A 22,196-nucleotide genomic window follows, 5' to 3' on the forward strand; every position below is an offset into this window, starting at 1 on the left:
ATTCTAACTTTCTGTTCCCTGTTTCTGAAACAGTTCCTGATGCATAAGAGACCTCTGCTCTTATTCCATGACTGCTGAGCTTACTCGGGAGTCTTTGGTGTGGTACTCTGTCAAAGGCTTTTTGAAAGCTGGAGTACACAGTGTCTACTGGATCACCTCTATTTACATGCTAAAAGGTTATTGAGACACCGAGACAGGACTTACTCTTGGAAAAGCTATGGTGGTTCTTCTTCAGCAATACTTGCTTTCAATATGCTTTCTAATTCTATTTTTTAAGAATGCTTTCCCAGAACAAACTAATGGGCTTGTAACTTCCTGGATTCCTCCTCCCGCCCCAATCGCTGTTTAAAAATTGGCATTACATTGGCCGCTTTCAATTTTGCAGATATGCAGTCTAATCTTAGGGAGAAGTTAGATATTTTGAATTATTTAAGAACTCTCATGTGGATGCCACCCAGACCCAGGGACTTGTCATTTTTTAATTTGTCAATAGAGCCTAGAAATCCATCTCTTTTCAACACTATTTGCCTCAGCTTCTCAGACCAGTGGTGTCACAGGGCCTATCCAACAGGTGGTCATGACACTCAGACAATCCCATTCGACATGACACAGTACATCTTATAAATTCTGGTGGGAAAACAACTGCATTTGTTCAGAGATATACTGCAGTCTGAATACTGGGAAAATGCTACACAGAAATAGAGAGTGTTTGGAAGGGCCCAAGTCTTCAGCAGCTGACCAGTAGAACGGCCCAGCTCACATGCAGTGCAAAGCCAAACCATAACTTGGCATGAGAAAGCAAACATGCAGGTTCCCAGAATGAAGGTTGCAATGAAGCATTCCTCCCCTGGTGCTGCTAAATGGCCCAAGCATTAACCACGATTTAGCTTAGCATTACATCTGTACATAAGTTTGAGGTTTGACTCCTCCATGCTAAGCTTCTGTTTGGCTTAGTGCTACATGTGAATTGGGTCATTATCTGTTCTATGCAGTTTCAGAACCCTATGAACTGCAGACTTATAAAGTTCCCTCTTTTGATTATGAAAATGAAATACTTTGTTACAATAGTCCTCTACACACTTGCTGGAAAGGAAGCTTCATTGAGTAGAGGCAATTTGGATCAGCGGCATATACTAATGTTGCTTTGTGAGCTCTTCCAATATTCCTACCAATAAGGACCTTAAACCTCTTTTCCGAGCACGTTATATGCAAGTCTATAAACCTCATTTACTTCCATACAGCTTAATCAATTTTCTCTCAGGCTTGCAGATATGCTACTCATCGATTTCTACCCTCCTCCCGGAAATTCAAGTGTCTTCTACAACTGGGGACTCCGAATCCCTGGTGAAATTCAGTTGAGATACTGCTTGCAATGAAGAAAAACAAAATAAACTTTGGACGTGATGGTAGTGCTGAACACGTTTTGTTTTTAAACTCAGGTTTTTCCTCCCTGAAGCTTGCTCAGCAGCAGGCGAGTGCACATGATGTGAATGTTGTTGAGAGCCCAGCATGTGCCTAAGGGTTGCCCAGCTCATCTGCAATCCTCCTAGATGAGGATGCTGATTTAGTAAGTATGAAGAGCAAGTATCCATGGATGCACTTCCCTAATGCTGCCTGCTTAGTGCCTTTCAAGTTAAATTAACGAGGGTGATATTTTCTTTCAGCACAAACATATTGAGATTACACTAAAGGTCACTGTGAAATTATATAAACTGTAAATTTATCAGTGTAATTAGTGCTCACTGCTCTATATGCGGGGGAGCCTACTGCAAGACTGAGGTCTCACAGGTGTCAGCAAGGAGCTAATTATAAACTCATTTCTGCAGAATCTGATATATATCAATTTAAGAGCCACGACCACTACCACACATGAGTTAGATTGCTTACAGGGGGTAGTAGTTTTGCATACAAGTAGTTATCAGAGGCCAGCTAATGGGCATGTATGCTCATTAGAATGGGGCAGATATCCCAATCACAATCTCTCTCTCTCCCTCAAAAGGACTATCCTCACTTCCTATCCACACTGTGCTCTGGCACCATGGCTATATGAAGAGTTTCCCTGTTACCAAAAGAGGCAGAATTGTAGAACGTATGAAGCCACTGAAATGTTTTAAGCAGCCCTCTTCAGAGTTGCCATTAGCTTAACATAAATTCATTAGGGAGGCAGGTGGGTGAGTAGACTACCTCCCATCATTCTCCAGCCTTCATTCTTATAATTTTCTCATTTAAAGGGGAAAATTTCTGCAGCAGGGAAGATTTCTGTTCAAGAATGCATTTTAGAAATCTGGATTTTCCACATTTTGGAAACTGGCTAAGAGCTTCTGTCTTTGGCCCAACTGAGTAACTATTCATGAATCAAAATGTTTTTTGTCAGACTGTTGTTCTAAGTGGCACAACTAGTGACATGTGTTTTACTATCCTGAAAGCAGGAACCTATATTGGAATTGGAGTGATATATTACATGGCTCTGATCCAATATGCTACTGGGTCATGGATATGAAATCTCCTTTGCTCATGAGACACAAGAAAGCATGTTCAAAAGGCTCTGCTTCTTCCATAAACAAGGACAAATATCCTAACTATTGAAATCTACTCTCCCACCCAAATCCCAAACCTTTCTTCATATCACACAAGGTTTTAAACGTAGCAGAAGTTGGGTGAACCTCACAATCTAGGTACAAAATACCACAGTTGCTTCCTGTAGAGAAAGATTTGGGGTGGAGTCGGGTCAGGAAAATGAGAAGACTTTATTGTTTTACCTGAACGGAGCTGTTTGATTCTGCCATTGCTAGTGGCTGTGTCCACAGGAAGAAAGTCTTTGAACCAGGATATTTCAGGGTCAGGGTTACCACTGGCAGCACAGAGCATTGTAGCAGTGCGAGCCTTCTCTACTACCTTGAGCTGTGGACCCATGTCTATGGTTGGAAAGCCAGATGGGATCTGGTTCTCTGAAACACAATAGAAAGAGAATCATGTTACCAGGTAGCAATGGGACAAAATTCCAAAACAGGAAATTGGTTCGCAATATTGCAAGCACCAGCTAGTCAGTGCTGTGCACAGGTGACTCCTCTGGCAAACCTATTTTCCTAAGCTTGATCATGCAATTGTATGTAGATTGGGGTGAGTCTATGATTCTACAGTAGCTCACCCATTCAAACAATATATGACTGTATATATGACTCTCAAGCAATAAACATAGCAAAAATAGTGAAGAGGCAGCTCAAATCTCTGACAAGTATTTTTCATTTCAGTTTTCACTGAATTTTCCCCATGTTGTCCTGATCTTCCAAAGGCACATATGATTATTAAATGACTATGATGAACAAATGAATGTAAAATTAACAAGCCAAAGCAATTGCACCAATCCATGCCAGGGTGCACATTAAGAAGCTGCCAGAAACTCTCCCAGGCAATTGAAGATACCTGAGGCGTGCAGAAAATGAGCAATGTACACCCTGCCGTGGCTTACTGCTCTATTATAAGATGAAAGTATCACTATGATGAACAGTTTGAAAAAAGAAAATTCAGCAGTGAGAGAAAAAGGCAATTCTGTCTGCAGTAGCTGTACTACCCTTACAGGTAAGTGTAGCTGAGGCCATTATGAGGCCTGTACAGAAAACCCCCAAATGCTCCAGAGCAGCACTTCAGCAAATATCTCCTAAGCTCAGCACATTTCCTCACATCTTAGGCAAGATGTACTGTTCTCTGCTAAACATGAGTTCCAAGCAAGACAGACAAATATATGAGAAAAGTCAGAACACCATTTAAAAGCTTCTTAAAATACTAGAACCTCATTTATTCTCATGACATCCTTTTGTTTGCAGATACTTAAGCAAAACTAGAGTGTTAGATCTCTTCTTACCAGCCAGTCCCACATCAGCTGGCGTTCTTATCTGGATATTTGAGCTACGGAAATCATTCCTTCCTACTGGATTAAGACAAACCTGTGCTTTTATAGACTACACAGTCAAGAATTATACTCTTCCTTCCCACATGGTGGGTAGAAGAAGAGCAAATGGTCTGTGATTTTAGCAGCATGCACCAGCACATGCTGCGTGTTCACATTTAAAGCAACATTTAGTTGAAGTACAGTTTAAAGTGTTGTATGAACAAAGTCTAAAATCTACGAAAGCAAAGTCTAAGTGTTTTATACTTCTGTCCTTCATGTTAACTTCCTATGTCCAATCTGCATATTCATAATTTGCATAACATTTTAGTCCCTCCAGCCTTCTCCTCTATTTTGCTTATCTCTGAATGGTCAACCTATTTATAGGGCAATGCAAAATTGTGCAAATAAAATATTTACATTTTATCAGGCATCCTTGTCTGGTATCTTGTCAAAAATCCACTTTGCAGAAGCTACTTTTTCCATATTAGGATTCCATAGCATGAGAGAACATCTGATTTCTGACTTCGCAAAGTTAAGGGGCTATGGTGGGCATCTATAATTTTCAAAAGAAATACCCCCCCCCCCAAAAGCAACTGAAGCTTAATAAGAGTCCAAGCCATTTCTTGTATGCAAAGTCTGGCATCCCGAGAAACCGCCTCTTTACTAGCAAACATAAAAGGGTTTTTGTGCAAAAGATACCACTGAAAACTAGTTCTTTTTTATTTGCTCTCCATTGATTTTCAAAGACAAAAGGTACACAGAGCTTAACTGGAAAGACACCAGAGCTAGCATTCAAAAACAAGAAACAGCAGCACCAATACAACCACAACACACACTCCTCTACAGTACAAAATTAAACAAAAGCAGGGATATACAAGAGTATCACGAGACACAGCTTAGCTTGCAAAGGCATACACAAAGAATAGCAAACAAAAACAGTCTTTTGGAACTAGCCAAGTGTGCCTGAATTACAGCTGCACCTTTGCTGCCTGCAATATAAAATAGGTAGTTAATCCAGGGAGGCCAAACCCTCCAAGTGATCAAATTTAATCTCTAAGCCTTTTGCAGTCTTTCCCAGTTTGTATGTGAGACTATGCGAAGCAAAGACCCAGTGAATTAACGTAGTCCAATGTAGCCACTGTCAAGCTGCAGTAGAGAAAATACATGTTATCAGGACTTACTCATGGTAGCGACAGCTAAGCAGGACAAAGCGATGCAAAATAAGCATTACACATGGGCCTCCCCCTGCACCAAATTAAGCTCTTCCTACAATACTGCTGTTCATGACTAAGGGATGTTTCATGTGAACATTTTAAACAAGATGTTGGAGATGAAGTGAAACTGCCTCAAGTGGTCTTTCCTAATTTCTGGCAGTGATTAGCTTTGTGAGTTCACTGACATCTCTCATACCACCTGTTGGAAAGCTCAGAAAGAAGAAGAGTTGAGCTGGAACATAAGGAACTCAACATGTAATGAGGACCTACTACAGCAGAAGTGGGGGAACCTCCAGTCCACAGGTTTCAATAGGCCCACCAGGCCTCTCCATTTGACCCGCTAGGTTGTTTTGGCCAAACTATGCCCATCTGTTGTACCCCTGACATCAGATAGGACATCTGGTGTGGGACAGGCATACAAATTGTCCTGGCTAGCTTAGTGAAGTCATTACAAGAAGATAGGAGACGTGAGCCACACCCACCTCTCAAACTTGATCTGGAATGGAAGGGGAGGTAAAGATCAGGCCCACCAACTGGATTCAATTCTACACCCATGTGCCAAAGCACACACAAGTTGCAGCACAAAATTTATCAAGTGGTAATGGGTTTACCATATTGCTGCCACATAAACAGTTGTATGGTTCAGTTGGAAATCAAGAGACTGGGATGGAATCATATTCTCTTTAAATTAATTTGCTATTGCATCCGTACATCTGAGCCTGAATTCTGAAAGGTGAAATTAGGAGGAGGCCAGAGAACTCTTGCTCTTGGTGGTGGTGTTCTTTGGCAGTAAGGAGAGAAACACATTTCTGTTTTTAAACAAAGACTTATGGAAACTATTATTGCGATCTCTACTGTGGATGCAATTATTTTCAATCTGAGTGACAGTTCTTACCCATACCTGAATGATCTGCCAATTGTGTTTCTTCATTTTCATTAATAGAGAACATTAGTCAAGAGCATGCACCATGATGTGACAGATGCCTGTTAGACTGTTTTGACCCAGGTACAAAAGCCTTGCAGGTCATTACAAATGGGTACCTGTGAACAAAAAATTCCCTCCTCCACAAAAATCCCATTTATGTAAGCACATTTATCACAATCCTCTTTCAAAAATGTTAAAGAAAACTGCAAACATATTTATGGACATTTTTCATACTTTCTCAGTTTCTTTTTGTTTTAAGAGGAAAAGAGTTCTCTGCTTAACCAATAAAGACTGAGAGGAGAATTCTTACTCCACATCTCTAAGAAAATGTGGACTGACAGCCCATAACCCTTCCTTACACATTGGATGCATCTTCAGGGGTTTAAAAATTTCTCAACATGCAGTGCAGAAATGCTGCCAACTGCCCATGGAATGAGATCTTCTCCTCCATGGGCAGCTTGCTTTTCTTCCATGCTGTGTGCTGTACTGTCCAGCTGATAGGGGGCTGGGGGGGAGAGTGGCCTGAGGAGAGGCCAGTGGACTTATTCTGCAGGCACACCCAAGATGTTCCACAATGCTGCTTTAAATTGTTAGGGTTTCGTAGCCCCTTTTGTAGCACAAACTGGTGTGTGAATGGGTGCATGCATGAGCATGCATTGGAGGTTTAATTAGAATTGGGGGAACTGGATGGGGAAATAAATAGGGTGAGGTACACATCTCCAGACTTCATTTTAAAAAAGAAGTTCAAAAAGAAGGGGAGGTTTGTGGCTAACTCAAGGGTGTTCTGAACATGAAAAATTAAGCACCATGAAGTGGGCGGGGATATTTTTACTCTCCCCCCCCCCAACTCCTCATTATTCCTCATGGGTGTTAGTATCTAGTAATAGTAATTTTAGTAGTATGCAACAAATTTATTCAGATTTCAAAAATCAGTTTCAGATTCCCCAAGATAAATAATGCAATCCCAAATGAGCTCTTTGGACATTTCTCTGATTAGGAATAAGGGCAAATTTCTGAATATTCACAGCTGGTAATATTATACAAGGTCCAGGTTCATTCCGTACTCTGAAGGTTAGTTATATATTCTTTCCTATAGGATGCTTGATTAATAAACAATCCCACATTTTTGTAGTTCCCAAATATCTATCATACTATAGTGTAGAAACTGTGTATGGACATATGGTATGAAAAACTGCAATATGCATAACAATTTGGAGACTCTTTAATACTGCTACTCAGATATTATGCATCAACATCAGAAAATCTGGGTTAATCCTTTGAATGCATTTAGATGAAAGACAAAAAGTTGTAGTCAGAACTAGTTCTACTTGAGTGCAGACTCATTGAAATTAATGAACCTAAGGTAGTCATGTTCATTAGTTTTAATGAGTATACTCTGAGTAGGGCTAGCATTAGACACAACCCAAAGTAATTACATGAAAAAACAATGACAGACCAGTAGGCACACTGTGAATATACTCCAGGCTCTCACAATTAAAGGGTCAATCATACCATAGCAATCAGCTCATCTTTATATTGGCAGGAATGGTGCAGATCAGAATAAGGAAAATGGTCAGTATTTTGAGTATTTAAGCTATCAAGATGCAAGAGAAATAAATTAAGAACTAAAAACCCAAGGAGGAAGGTAGGAAGTAGACTCAAGAAAATGCCTATCTCAAAAATTTAAACAAATAACTTTCATGTCTGAAATTTTTGAGCCAAGTATTTCCCCCCTGGGTGGTTTTCCTCATTAGTCAGGAAAAAAACTACATTTATCAGTTTGTGCGAAGACCACTTACCTTTCTAAAAGGATCTATGCTGTAGTCGTCACATGCTTAGTAGGACTTAAAGGCCAAAAAATTACTTTTCTTTTTTTTAAGTTCCACTTGCATTCATTTTTAATTACTCCAAAAAGATAAGTGAGGGTACTACGGACCTGAGAACGCCTAATATGGAAAGGGTTGATAAATGACAATGGATAGTGCCACTTTGCCATGACAGAGGGCAGTAGGAAAAGAACACAGGGTGTGGATAACAGACTGAGGGTAAGGGGAGATAGGAGTGCGATAAAACTAGGCTTTTAAAAGCAGCATAAGAGGCATTTGCCAGGTGCCATTTCCCTATCTCTTCACACCATGTCAGGAAAAGCTGTACTGTTTCCTTTCTGCTTGTCACACAACTGTCAAAATGCTCCCCTCAAACACTGCCTACACATTTGCAGGCTTCCAAGTTTTGTGCTATATACCATATTGCTTCCATGCTTGTGCAGAATATTTTTAAAGAAATTGCACAGAATATTTATCATTATCAACATATTCACTCAAAATATATTGTTGTTATTGGTATCCATCTGTCTCGAGGGAGCTCCTCTGGGGGTGATGACAAACGGCTGCATTAGCAGCACCAAAGTGACCTTCCCAGGGTGCAAGTCTGAGCAGTGTTTATGGAGGCTGCCGCCCAAACAACACAATTCCCCTTTTGACCTCACTGATGTGGTCCAAAGGAAAGCAGAGCAATACATTTGACACCAGCTTGGCTACATGAGTTGCAAGGCACCATCCAACCGTCTTAGGGACTCCACTCCAGATTTGTGAAAGGTTTACCCCTTAGTCTTTTCTTCTCCCAAAGATATCCCGCAAGGCTTTAGGATCAGAATTTTCCTTCTCCTAGATGGGCTAACTTTCCAGGTGAATGAATGAATGAATGAACACCTTATGACATGCTTTCCCTCCATATTCAGCTTCATATTCCTTTATATCAAGTTAGGGAACTTATTCTCTAGATAAAATCTACGGTACTTAGTGAAGATCTACATGTGCTCACACTAAGATTTAGAACAACCTTCTGAGGATTGCAGCCAAGCTTAAGTGCCTTTCTGTTTTCCCACAAGCTTCTGAATATTTTGTTACGGAGCATTTTTAGTTTAATTAGAATGGTATGTTATTACTGTTGCTTTTTATACTTACCATTTGTTTTGTTTTGATCGTTTGTATACCACTCTGAATGTTTTAACAGAAAATAAGTTATTATGCTCTAGATAAATGAGATAATTTATAACATTTTGAGAAACTAAAACATTTGTTAATGGGAGGTTCAAGCTTCTAAAATGCCAACACACATTACACTCCACTCCTTCTGTTTGCTAAATATATAGCCTTAAGCTGGTGACATGATGCTGTTGCTCAATTAAGGCCAGGCAATCAAGAGCAGTAGAGCAGATCAAGGGCCAGAGGAATGACTACAGTTTATGTGGCAAGAGGTCCAGTGCTGGTCAGGCATGACTACAACTGAACTAAGAGATTTCTATGAACAATTTGCAGGGGTGAGAACAGTGACTCTTAAAAAATAATATTAATAGCACATGTTGGCAGGGAAGTGTAGTAAAGCAAGTAATGCATGCGTAGGTGATATACTACGGTCTTGAGGGGAACAAGTGAGGGCCTGTTCCTGCCAAAGCCAAGCACACCTCAAGAGTACCCAAGAACCAAAAGGAGAGGTCCATAAAACAAGGACTTCAAAAACAACTTAACATCAACCATGTGGAAGGCAAATAATTCAGGTTACTCCTAGCAACAGAAATACATAGCAGCTTCTAATGACAGCCCCGCCAACAGACTGTGATGTGGCACTCCGAAGGGACACACCGAAGGTACATTTTCAAAATGCTCCATTCTCAGGGAAATAAGAAGCTTTTAAGAGGATCCTCTCTAGGGAATTTAACCACATGAAACAACAGACAAGAGCAGAACATAAACAAATATTTGGTACCTGAAAAATACCTAAAGCATAACTGCTCTCACACAAAAAAATCATCTGAGTCAGCCCAAACTTCTAAAGGCTTATTGCATTTAAAAATATATATAAAAAAATCCAACACCAATAAAGAACAAATTGGCAAATCAAAAGAAGACGAGGTTGTTAATAGGAAATACACCCTTAATCTTTTAAGTGCCCCTAAACTAATTCTCTAGATGGTAGGAAATGGCTCGCACTATAATTGTCTCGTGCTTTTCTACTGCAGCATTCAATTCTGGTCATATTCTGGACAAAAATATAATGGACAGGTTGACTCAACAAGGAGGCAATTTTAATGTTCCTAAATGAAAAATGGGAAGCCATAAGACAGGAGTGGGAAATAATTTTCTGCCCAATGGTTACATTCCCTCATGGACAACTTTTGGGCCTTGCCTGTAGTAAATGGGGCCAGAGGGTAATAACACCACTGCTCAGTCCAATGGCATGCTAAATTAGTCATATTCCCCAGAATCTGCACTGTGTGCCTTTTAGGTACTGAGCTGACTTCATAGTATTGATGCTGACAATAATGGCTTGGGGCTCAAGTACCTGACCGACTACCTCTCCTGGTATGTGCCAGCTTGACAATTCAGATCACTGGCCAAGGGCTTCTTGTGTTGCTGCCTATAGGCTAAGTCTGAGGAGCAGTGTCCCAAGCTAGGGCCTTCTCTGCTGTGGCACCCTCTTTATGGAACTCCCTATCTCTGTAGGTGTGTCAGGTATCCTTTTTATTTCAGTTTCGCTTGTTACTTAAGATGCACTTATTCAAGTGGGACTTTTAAAGTTGTTTCACACTGGTCCTTGAGACCTTTGATTTACTGAATGGTTGACTAGTCCAGTGTTTCCCAAACGTATTTGGGCAACGGCACACCTGTTTACCGGAAAAAAATCTCGCGGCACACCACCATTAAAGCCCCGCCCCGTGACGTCAGCGCGCAGCGTCACGCCGGGAGGGACGCACAAAAGTGAACGTTTTTTCCCTTCCCCTTGCCGTGGTGGGAGGAGGCAGCAGAGCGAGGGACTGAGGGACGGCGGCAGCTGAGGCGGCGGCGGCTGTTGTGGTGGTGGCGGCGATAGCGGGCAGAGGAGGAGCCGTCGCCGGGAGTTGCTGCTGCTGCTGCTGTTGCCCGGACATGCCGGCCTCCTCCTCCTCCGCTGTCTCGCGCTCCTCCCTTTTGCGCGCGCTGCCCCGCCGCTCGGCACCACCACCGCGGAGCCGCCCCCGGCTCGACGCGGATCCTCGCCGCCGCCGCCTCTCGCCGCCCGACTCGCCCGCCTCCCTCCCACGGCACACCAGCCGGTGTCTCACGGCACACTAGTGTGCCGCGGAACACCGGTTGGGAAACACTGGACTAGTCATATTAAGAGAGCCAGTGTGGCATAAGGATTAGAATGTTGGACTAGGACCTGGGAGAAAGAGAGCAAGGTTTGAATCTCCAGTCAGCCATGAAACTCGCTAGGTGACCGTGGGTCAGCCACCATCTCTTAGCCTAGCCTCCCTCACAGGGTTGTTGTGAGGATGAAATGGGGAGGAGGAGAACCATGTACACCACCTTGATATCCTTTGGGAAATAAAGGTGGTATATAAATGTAATAAATCAAAATATTATCCCACTGTTGTTTGGAGCAGATTTTAAGATTGTTCTTACTGACTGATGTGGTTCTGTATTTGGTTCTATTTGTAAACCGTGCTGTCACATTGTTATGAAGAGTGGTAGATAAATGAAATAATAAATATCTATCACATTATTTAACTGAATAATATAGCCCTCCACTATAGCATATCAAGTTCAAATCTTGTGCTATTGCACTATGAGGCTGCATCTTCATTCCTGCTTGCTCATATAGACTTTCTGCAGTTTGAATTTCATTTTCATTCAAGCTAATCCATCTTAACCCTCTAATTACAAATCACTGTGTAGTATCAAGTTATAAGCGTGAAAATGAACGACATCTGCTAATCCTCTCTCTCAACAAATTTCTTCCAGCTCCATGCTCTGTGCATCAAATATTTATTGCAGTATTTTCTAAGACCCCCATATGCAACAAGAGGGTAATAGCCTTTTGGCAAACTGTCAAGAGAAATACTAGACAAATCACCTGTGGCTGTTCACTCTCTTGAGGTTATGAATACTATTTTTACATTACCAGATTTGTATTTCATCTGCCCCTCCCCACTACAAAGCAGTAGAGCTATGATCTAGCCAAGGAAATCATCATCAAAATCTAGCAAAAGGAGAGAGTTATCTTCACTGCCAGGAAACTGCTATTTAACCTTATTAGTAGTATTAACTACTGGATATTAATTAGCAGCATTAACTACTGAATATTAATTATCCAGCAGTGGATAATACTGGATTATTAATTATCTAAAATTTACAAACCTCTGATACCTTTTCAACCGTGAAGCTTGACTGGCTGGTGAGCCTCTATTTTTCATTATCTGATATAGCTGCTCTTCTAAGAGGCAGCAGAAGCTCTAGGGACAGCAAGCAAGTATGTCGGTACTAATTTCAGCTCTCCTATTTCACCTTTTTTGCCATCAGGCAAGGCAGAGGCTTTCCTCTTTCCCATTGTTACAAACATGTCAACAGAATTATACAGCACAACACAGACTAACAACATTTGAGACCCCCAGCTTTTCTACACACCAAAAGACAAACATACAGTTTAGGTTTGTTTAATATTAGGCAACCAAATGAAGTATTTATGTAGTAATTGATTTTCAGAAAGGCCAACTTCTGTTCTTGTGGTTTTAATTAAAAATATTTTTAAAAGAAAATATATGAAATCACACTGTTTCATTAAAATGACTGGTTGGATGAATACACAAGGAAAACAGAAGTTAGAGAAATTCTTAACATTACTTATGTCTGTCCTCCTGCAAAAGAAATGATTGGGAGCTATTCATGCTTTTATATACAGTGGTGCCCCTCAAGACGAATGCCTTGCAAGACGAAAAACCCGCTAGACGAAAGGGTTTTCCGTTTTTCGATGCACTTCGCAAGACGAATTTCCCTATGGGCTTGCTTCACAAGATGAAAACGTCTTGCAAGTCTTGTGATTTTTTTCGCTCCCCCCATTTTTCTAAGCCGCTAATAGCCTTTTAGCCGCTAAGCCTTTAATAGCCGCTAAACCGCTAATAGCGCTAATCCGCTAATAGGGTTGCTTCGCAAGATGAAAAAACCACTAGACGAAGAGACTCGTGAACGGATTATTTTCGTCTTGTGAGGCACCACTGTACTTTAATGCAGAAATCTCCTTTAGATGCAATATTATGCATAAATGTGGTTTCTAAAGTTGACAATGGCCTGGTTTATACATTAGACTAATTCATGGCTTGTTCAACTACAGTGTGGTTTGTTCCAGTGTCTGAACTCAGCCCAGCAGACTAACCATGGTTTGTTTTCTGGTAACAAATCACAACGTGAAGCTGTGGTTCTGTGCTGCTTATTTATGAACAGAAATGACCAGAGGAGGAGTAACTGCTGGGAGCAGTGCAGCAAGAAGAAATGCAATGGTACACCTGCATCTGCTGCATTCATCTGCCCCAGTTGCAACAAAACGTGACTTTCCCATATTGCTCCAGCAGGCACTGTAACTATCCAACAGTTTGACTTTGCTCCCGAAGGTGCACTCTTCCATTGTCTCCCAAGACAGACAGACACCAACCACACTTATTTTTACTATGGTTTGGTGTTATGTCCTAACACAACAGTCTTGCTTAAGCATGTATTGTTTGACCACCCTACTATAGATACTTGCCAAGCTACAGGGGCGTGAGGCAAGAACAACTGGAAAACACACCAAGCTTTGGAGAAACCAGCCATGGCTCGTTTGCTTGTCTGCTTGTTTGAACAAACCATAGTTAAAAGAAATCATGATTCCATGGAAAGAATACACATGGAAGTATTATATCAGAATTACCCATGCTACCTTTTCAGGATCCACTTGATCATATCCTAAATTTCTGCTTTCCTGCAAATCATCCAGCAATAGACAAGTTACAAACAATTAGGATATGCATATGTTTATATGTGAGACAGTGAAAGTGTAAGCAAAATCCATCAGGACAGCTTTGCTACTTCTCTTAAACTTGAGAGAGCAGTTTTTGTAATATAAGTGGGGTGTACTCAGAGGTGAACTTCTTAAAATAAAAGTATGCAGTTGTACCAATTCTGAACTAGTTGCAAAATGTTGCATTCATATGACATTTGGTAGTGAAAGAGTACACATACGTAGCAAAACTGCACTGGAATGGATTATCCATTTAACTTTCCACAGATGATCATAAGCAGAATACAACAGTGATCTAGAATGCCTGGAAATAAATCCACAAACTTCTCCAGATCTTCAGTGCCCTAGCAAGTGATTTGTAGCACATGAGCTGGAAGCTTTCTTGCCTGGTGCTTGGAGGTGATTCTTACTCATCACAAACTACTAGATGACTGTCTATTTTAAAACCCAATCTAAGGTTCCATTTGTAGGCTTATCCTTTGAACAGAGATGACCCATAAAAAGCAAATATGGTGGTTTTGGTAAAAAATCCAAAATCCACAACTGGGCAATATATTTATCACAGGACTAATAAAAATGTCATATAATAGTAGCAGAACTATTCATTAGGAAATATGATACACAATGTAGGTATGGGGAAGGAAAAAACAAGAACCAAAATTAGGCTGGATATTGTAGTCATAAGGTCAGCTTGTAAACTCATTTCCAAGATAAATAGATTGCAGGCTGAATAAGTCTCTGATAATGACTGCAGATATGAGATTATGGTACATACTAGGATTCTGTGATTTAAAAAAAGCAATAACTACTTCTTATTTTTGAAAACAAAACTCCAGGTGTTACCTAGATCTGTCCAACACCTTAAATGAAACACATAGGTTCCTAATTAGCAGAATAAAAGACAAATATAGCAGCATTATCAAAACTAGAGATTAGTTTTGAAGGTGTACTGGACAAAAACAAAATATACAGTATCAAAAAACATAGTGTCAAATGGTTAGCAGGGATAAAGCTGTCCAATCCAAAGTCCATTTTCAGTTGGTAGCAAAATGTATTACTCTAGTTGTAGATGCTGCCCTGAAGAGCTAGATTTGGTATTCTCTAAGGCACATAAAAACAAAAAGTAGTCATGTTGGTCCGTGAGAAAAGCAAAACCCTTTAAAAAATCTAGTTGAGCAATACATTTATTAGGACCAACAGAAATGCCAAAAAATAGCGGCAAGTTTCCAAGTTCTTTAGGACTCATCTGATTTCCACATGTAACTGTGAGAACTAAATGATGTTATAACCAGCTCAAAATAATGCCCAGAACACATCACACAAAGCAAGAATTTAAAGTAATATATTTGCCATGAGAAGCCCCCACACTTGAAGCAATTTTAATTCAGTTTGTATGTGACTATCATTGTGACAAAACCATCAGAGCATTTAAAAAACCTGTTCATAAAAGTAAAATAGCCAATGTTTGTGGAAAAGGAATTGCTTTGGCTACTTCTAAATTCTATTTTCTAACTTCTCTGCTAATTTATCATGGATTTTCTGACTTGTTCATCTGCACTTGTGTGATATACTATTAGTATAGAGATTTTCATTTTTAGCAACATAATCAATAAAGCATTTCCATATAACATTAATGTAACCTGCTATTAAAATTAATGGATCATTGATTTTGATCCATTTGACTCTAGTTTATGCTTAACACATGAAAAATGATGTAGGAAATACATTAATCTGACAGCATCAATCTTCTGAATATCTAAAAGTTTGGCCCCATATTAACATTAAGCATTCCTGTTGTCACTCAAGTGGATTTAAAGTCTAACTTTCTACTTTGAGCTACAGGAAAGGATAGAGAGAAGATTTTGGGTCACTAGCTGCCTCTGATGGGTTTGGGACATGATCAGTTTGGGTTTATTTTCAGGAATTAATGTTCATCTTATGATAGCTTCACCTTCAGCAGAATTATGTAAACCAGGCTGATTATCCAATTAACTGAATAATCTATGGTCATATTTGCCATTCAAATGGAATTTAGGCTGTGAAGGCTGATAGTGCTCACCTTTAAAGTGCTAATGTTTTCTGATCATGCCTTTCTATAATATCTATAACACAGCCATTCCCTGTACTGTACTTTCAGCAGATAATAACATAGCAGCAATGTCGCCTCTCCCACAAGGCAGCATGATATGGTGGGGGGGGGGTAGTAAATAATAATGATTTGAAGCCCTCAGTTCAAATTTTCAGTTTGGACATGAATTCATTGAGTAGCCTTATGATGTTTGCTTCTTACACTACAAGAGAAATTTCGGGAACCAATGCCGTTTGAATAGGGAGCTGACATGTGCTCAAAACTCAGCTGTAGCCATCAATCTGGGTGCTACATTTTTTACAATGTGAATTTCCCAGAAACTTTTCAAAGGCAGCCCCTTGTAACTTAGATATATGCCATCATAGCCTGATCTACTCTCTCCAGCAATAGAATGTAATCTGGGTATCTAGGATCAAATCTGGTTCTAGGAGAACTTCCACGAACCCAGAGCTTTTCAGTATACCATCTAGCACAAGCTGAATCTATGACTTAGAAATGCTTAACAGTAAGAATCACAGCAGAATAATTTACTGGGTTGGAGCAAACTTTCAACACAGCCCTAACCATGTACTATTGAATTCAGTAAGATCTACTCTCAGTTAAGTGAGGTTAGGATTGCTGTCTTAGTTAGCCAGTTTAGCAAAATATAAAATATTAGGATTCTGGTTCTGCTATGGCAATATTTTTGATACTGGCTAAGGGGTGCAAGTCAGAGAAAACTACCATTATTTTGCTGTTAAAAAAATAGATGTGAAATCAAATGCAAACTATTTTTTAAAGAACCAAGTCAATAAATTTGCTTTCTCTCTTAACTGTAAGAGAAACATCTATAATATGCTTTTTCTGGGGGTACGCGGGGGTATGTATGCCCCCTAAACAGTTTGTGAATCTAAGTTTTGCCTCATTGGGAGGCAGTATTTCAATATTAGAAAAAGGAGAATAACCCTAAACATTTTTTTTAGAAAAAAAACACTGATATGTAATGATGATCTTGCGACTCCTGCTGAAAGTTAGGCACTGGTATTTGGTCATATTAATCACCTTGCAAAGGCTACATAGTCATGGCAGAGAGACATGCAAATAGGAAGCCAGTGATCTCGATACAAGCATAAATAAAGTAATAATCTTAACAAGTGAAGCTTCATAATATTGGCTTGATGTAATTGATCAGAGTTTACTGGGAGGAGTTTGTTAACCAAAATATCAGGTACTGGGATCTCAGTCTTTATCCACAGCACTGAAACACCATCCAGTTTTTTGAAACACGCACTGTAAAAATCTGTAGTTAGTAATTTCAGACAGGGCTTTAAAACAAACACCTCATGAATTAAAAATAACATTTCAAACAAGCAGCAGGTTGACAGAGGAATCATGCCAGAATCTTGGGATCAGGGCATTTCTTCCCCTTCTTTGTGTGTGCATCAATACAAACCCAATACAGCAGATCAACAAAAATTCCAACACAACACTTCAAAATTGTATTTCCTGTATTTCTGCTGATGCTGCACATGCCGATGCTCATAGAAGTGAAAAATGCTCCTCCACCCATCCAAAGGCTGCCAGTGTTTTCATCAACAAAACATCAAACTATTCGGCAGGACAGGTATTTCTCATTTTCGGGCACAGACAGAAGGGTGCTTCTCTTTAACTTTTCAGTGATGAAATGGTCCCTAAATTCAATCAACAAACTGTGGGAGTCTCAGAGACACTGTATGCGGTATTCAGTCAAATAAGAGAGTTAAGGGGATTCATTTTTCTTACAGAATATAATTGCTTCTCCCTCAGATTTTAAAGTCAGTGTATGTCTTTGGCACTGAAATTATTATTGAGAGAAAGAAGTCTCAGATCAATTCTAGATTCTTGAGGGTTTGAATGTCTGCTTCTCTTTCTGGTAAAATAACGAAAGCAACACATGAAGTGTATGCTTTCCACAGCCCGGCAATACAAGTGTAGCATGCAACACTAAACGAATTAGACTACTACTGCATCTTCAGTCCATCACCTATACAACTCTTCAGGACTATTGAACAAATGAAAACAGAGTTGGCACTTGCCTCAGCCAGCAGATCCGGCCTCCTCTGTACCCACCCACTGCTCCCTACTACCACGCCCATCTGCCACCACTACAGTCTCCTCCAGGCCTGCTCACTGACACCTCCTCCTTGTCAGCAACAGGGGGATGTGAAGGAAGAGGTGGTGGTAGCAGCAGGCTGCAGAGGAGGTGGCAGTGGAGAAGACAGCTGTGGCAGGCAGGCCTGGTAGGAGGCAGCTGCGGCAAATGGGCATGGAGGAGGCAGCCATGGCGGATGCAAAGATGGAAACATTTTTTGTTTTGTCTGAAGCGGGAAAAGCTCCTGGACTGGCCCTGCTTGAATGCTTCCACCTCCTGCTGGCAACTTGCAAACAAGATGAGGGTCAATATAAGGTGAAACAATGGACTTTGTATAATTGAAGCACAAGGAAATCCACTATCATATTGTACCTTCTCACACAGACACAAATAGGTGCAACTTCTGATATTATTTACATTGGTGTTCTATCATGTCAGCTGTACAACATTAATTTTGCAGGCTAATATTCTGCTGCTCAAAAATGGACGACCATGGAAGAATATGTGCTGGAGATTTTCTCTGAGTAGCCTATGTAGTCACTGACCTGGGCAATAGGCAAAACTCTTCTAATTAGGCAGCACTTGGCCCCTTGAGAAGGTGCATGCAAATGCATTAATGCTACGAATTTAGTCCTGCAGCTCTCCTCACCCTGCTCTAGATAATAAAAATAGGGCAGACTTTTACTTTCTAGGCACATGGAGAGAGAAAGCCTTAAAATCTAGTGGATTTCACTAAATACTCAGAGCAGAGATACCCCAAAATCCCTGTTTCCTGATCCAACATCACATGATGGCATACTGCTAGTTTCCAAGAAGGGATTTTCATTTTCCTGTCTCTCCTAATACTGCTTATTAACTAGCATTGCTACACAGAAACCATTGCCTATCATTCTGCACCTACATGTAAGGGCTGATGAATGAGCACTGTAATACACACTACATTCTTTTCCATATTGTAATGTTTGGGTTGATTCTTTTCTGAAAATCACAAAGACTTAACCTGTTCCTCCCATGTGACAGTCAGAATACAGAATCCACAACACATAATACCTGCCTTGTTCTGCCCTATCTAACATAAACTAGGCCATTGTCAACACACTTGCCCAACAACCATGCTTACATTCAGCACACTCAAATGAAGTTTAATGGAAAAAGACTTTGTCTACAAGCAGAAAGTCCCACATTAATCCATGCAAAAATAATGGCTGCCATCACCACCTCCAAGCAGGCTGATTTGCTACAAAATATTTGTGTCTATGAATTATGACAAAGTGATGTTATGTCATTTATTATGAGGTGTACTGGTTTCTAGAAACACTCAACCCAGTAAGATTTTAGGCAGAGAAGGCTTTTATCTGTACATGGTAGCATCATTCATATCAGAAGCACATACCCCCAACCTCTGGAAACCAGCATATTATGAGGCCTAACTAATTATAAATAGGTCCAGAATTCTTAATAGAAGTCCTTGGGATTTATGCCAGATTAAAGACAATTAATTTCCTCTTTCAATCATTATACACCTTAATTGCTTTGCCCTTGATTTAACTTCATATTTCATGCAAACAGTCATTTAAGGTGCATTCTAAACTTTGATGCACAATTTCTACACACCTTAATAGTTCTGTCCTTGATTCAGTTTAATCTTTTAGATACACAGCCATTTAAGGTGCATTGTAAACTTTGAGGCACATGAAGAACAGTTAATAAATTTCCAAATCAAAACCGAAGTGTAAGCAATCAGATTTTTAACCACATCCAGATCCTAGATTAGAGAGGGGGTTGTCACACAGCCTTTACTCTCTAGTCTTTAAAGGCATGAAACAGTTCCACCCTTCCCTTTCAGATCCTTGTTTGATGTACAGCGTGGTGGAACACAGATAATCAGGGTGGTTTCGTTAGCAAGCACTTTGAGTGAAGTTCATTGACTATTTGATATACAAAAGTTCAAACAGAACTGTGCCTGAACTAGCTCACTGACATACATAAGAGCCAGACACTGAAAAGATTTATCCCAGTGGTACCACAGCAAGTGAACGCCCTCAGTAAGTGAATGGAAAAAAGTATTTTACAAGGAAATCTAGTGTACAGAGAGAAGTGCAAAAATAGTTGTGTTTCTAGTTAATAGCTTTGTCAATTTTTTTCTTTCAATAGCTATTTCTGGGGAAATACTGATTAAGTGAAATATTAACATAATGGAATTTATGCATAGTAACTTCTGAGTAAAAACTTACAAGGTAGAATACCTGCATGTGATATAAAAATGCCCAATATTAGTCTATATTATAATGCAGCTCATAGTTTTATTGGTTTTTAGATAGACTCAGATTTCTGGTAACAGAGCAGTCACCAATATTTGAATGCCCTCATGAAGAAAAAGAACAAACCAAGAGGGACTGAGAATCCTATTCTTAAACCTTTAACCCTAGAATACACAGAGAGAAACGTTTAACTTAGATATCTCCATTGTCTTGTAAGACCATGGTCTACCTACAATCTTGATCAAGACTGTGGGCAGCCATACCCTAAATCTAAGACTTCCAGTTCTAAAGTTAACGTCCTGAGAGGAGTCTGAACCCTGAGGTAAGAAGAAGAAGAATGCATTGCTTTTGTATCTAGACATACCATCTTGTCATATATTTGCATTATATTTTCTATTAATGGAGTAACGGCTCACCAAGGGCTGTTCCTCAAGCAGCCTAAGAACTCTAGACCACGACAGCATGCCACTTTCCTTTGGAATTGGAAAGGTAGAAGGCCAGACTTCCATTATTTCATAGAATCATAGAATTGTAGAGTCCACAAGGGTCATCTAGTCCAGCTTTTGCATAAATCTTTTCCCCAACATGGGGTTTGAACCCATGACCCAGAGATTAAATGTCTTATGCTCTACCACCTGAGCTATCAAGTTGGATTTATAACAGATGTGGACAACCCAGAAGATTCATAACACCTATCACATGAGCCAATTTTGCACATTACCAATGCCCGTGGAAGTTACCTGGTATACATGGCCACCTGTATCCCAGATCTGGCACTGAAATTTGTATCACAAGCTTACTGAAGCAATCCCTGGTGGTTTATGAACACCAGGGAGAATGAGTTTGAATAATGAGTCTCTTGTATTGAGCTTGACCACAGTTGCCTTACGCAGAAGCAAAATAGAAAAGCATGAGGTGTTCATTAGAAATGTGTCCACCCAGAAAATAGAGGCACAGCCCAACACCACATGGATCAGTGATCTGCTGAGCAGCTTGTAATGAATAAGTCTCCATCAATTTCACCCCCACAAGTAGTCCTGCCAAGCAGCCTGGAAGTGATGGACGTGTAGCCACCTTGGGGTGAAGTGTAGTAAAGCTCAGTAAGTTGTCTTAGAAAAGTTACAATTTTTTAAGCATCACCATTTGCAGAGCTGAATAGATAAATAAGATCACTAAATAATTTTGTAAACTCAAAAGAATACATACATGATCAATAAAAGCAGAACAAAACAAAATCACCAATATGAAGAGCTAGGGAACTTGATGCCGGCACTTATCCTTCCTGCTTTTCCACCCTCCCTCTTTAGCTTTGCAACTACACAATCAAATGACATAGTGAACGACTTTTTGGGAAGTGGGACAAAGAGATTACCGTATTTTGCGCCCCATAAGACGCTCCGGCCCATAAGACGCACCTAGTTTTTTGGGGGGGAAATAAAGAAAAAAAAATTTATTTCCCCCCCCAGGTGCGGGGCTGGAAGAACCAGGTCGGGGAACAGTGGGAAGGCACGCTCTGCCTCCCCGCTGTCCCCCGAGCTTATGGGGCTGGCGATGGGGAGACGTGCACCAGTCCCGGGAGGGCAGGCAGCTCTGTGCCGCCATCCCGAGCGGGGCGGGACTTAGCGCCCCGCTCGGGATGGGGTGTAGACCTGCCTGCAGTCCCAGGACGGCAGGCAGCTCTGTGCCGCCATCCCGAGCGGGACGCTAGGTCCCGCCCCGCTCGGGATGGCGGCGTAGACCTGCCTGCAGTCCCGCGACGGCAGGCAGCTCTGTGCCGCCATCCCGAGCGGGGCGGGACCTAGCGTCCCGCTCGGGATGGCGGCGCAGAGCTGCGCTGGTCCCAGGACCGCAGGCAGCTCTGCAGGGCCACCGGGAGCGGGGCGGAGCTTCTCCCCC

General features: G+C 40.8%; 1 protein-coding gene across 12 annotated transcripts in view; it reads right to left on the reverse strand.

Annotated features, from left to right (window-relative positions):
- PTPRF (protein tyrosine phosphatase receptor type F) overlaps positions 1-22,196 on the reverse strand; it is a 482,994-nt gene that overhangs the window by 101,992 nt on the left and 358,806 nt on the right. For all 12 annotated transcript variants that reach the window (XM_082228806.1, XM_082228805.1, XM_082228804.1 and 9 more), the window contains exon 6: positions 2,760-2,948. In XM_082228806.1, coding sequence (XP_082084932.1) covers positions 2,760-2,948 — 189 coding nt within the window. The remainder of the gene's footprint in view (positions 1-2,759; positions 2,949-22,196) is intronic.

This window comes from Podarcis vaucheri (genome assembly GCF_965113315.1).
Source record: "Podarcis vaucheri genome assembly, chromosome: 6".
NCBI classification, from domain to species: Eukaryota; Metazoa; Chordata; class Lepidosauria; order Squamata; family Lacertidae; genus Podarcis; species Podarcis vaucheri.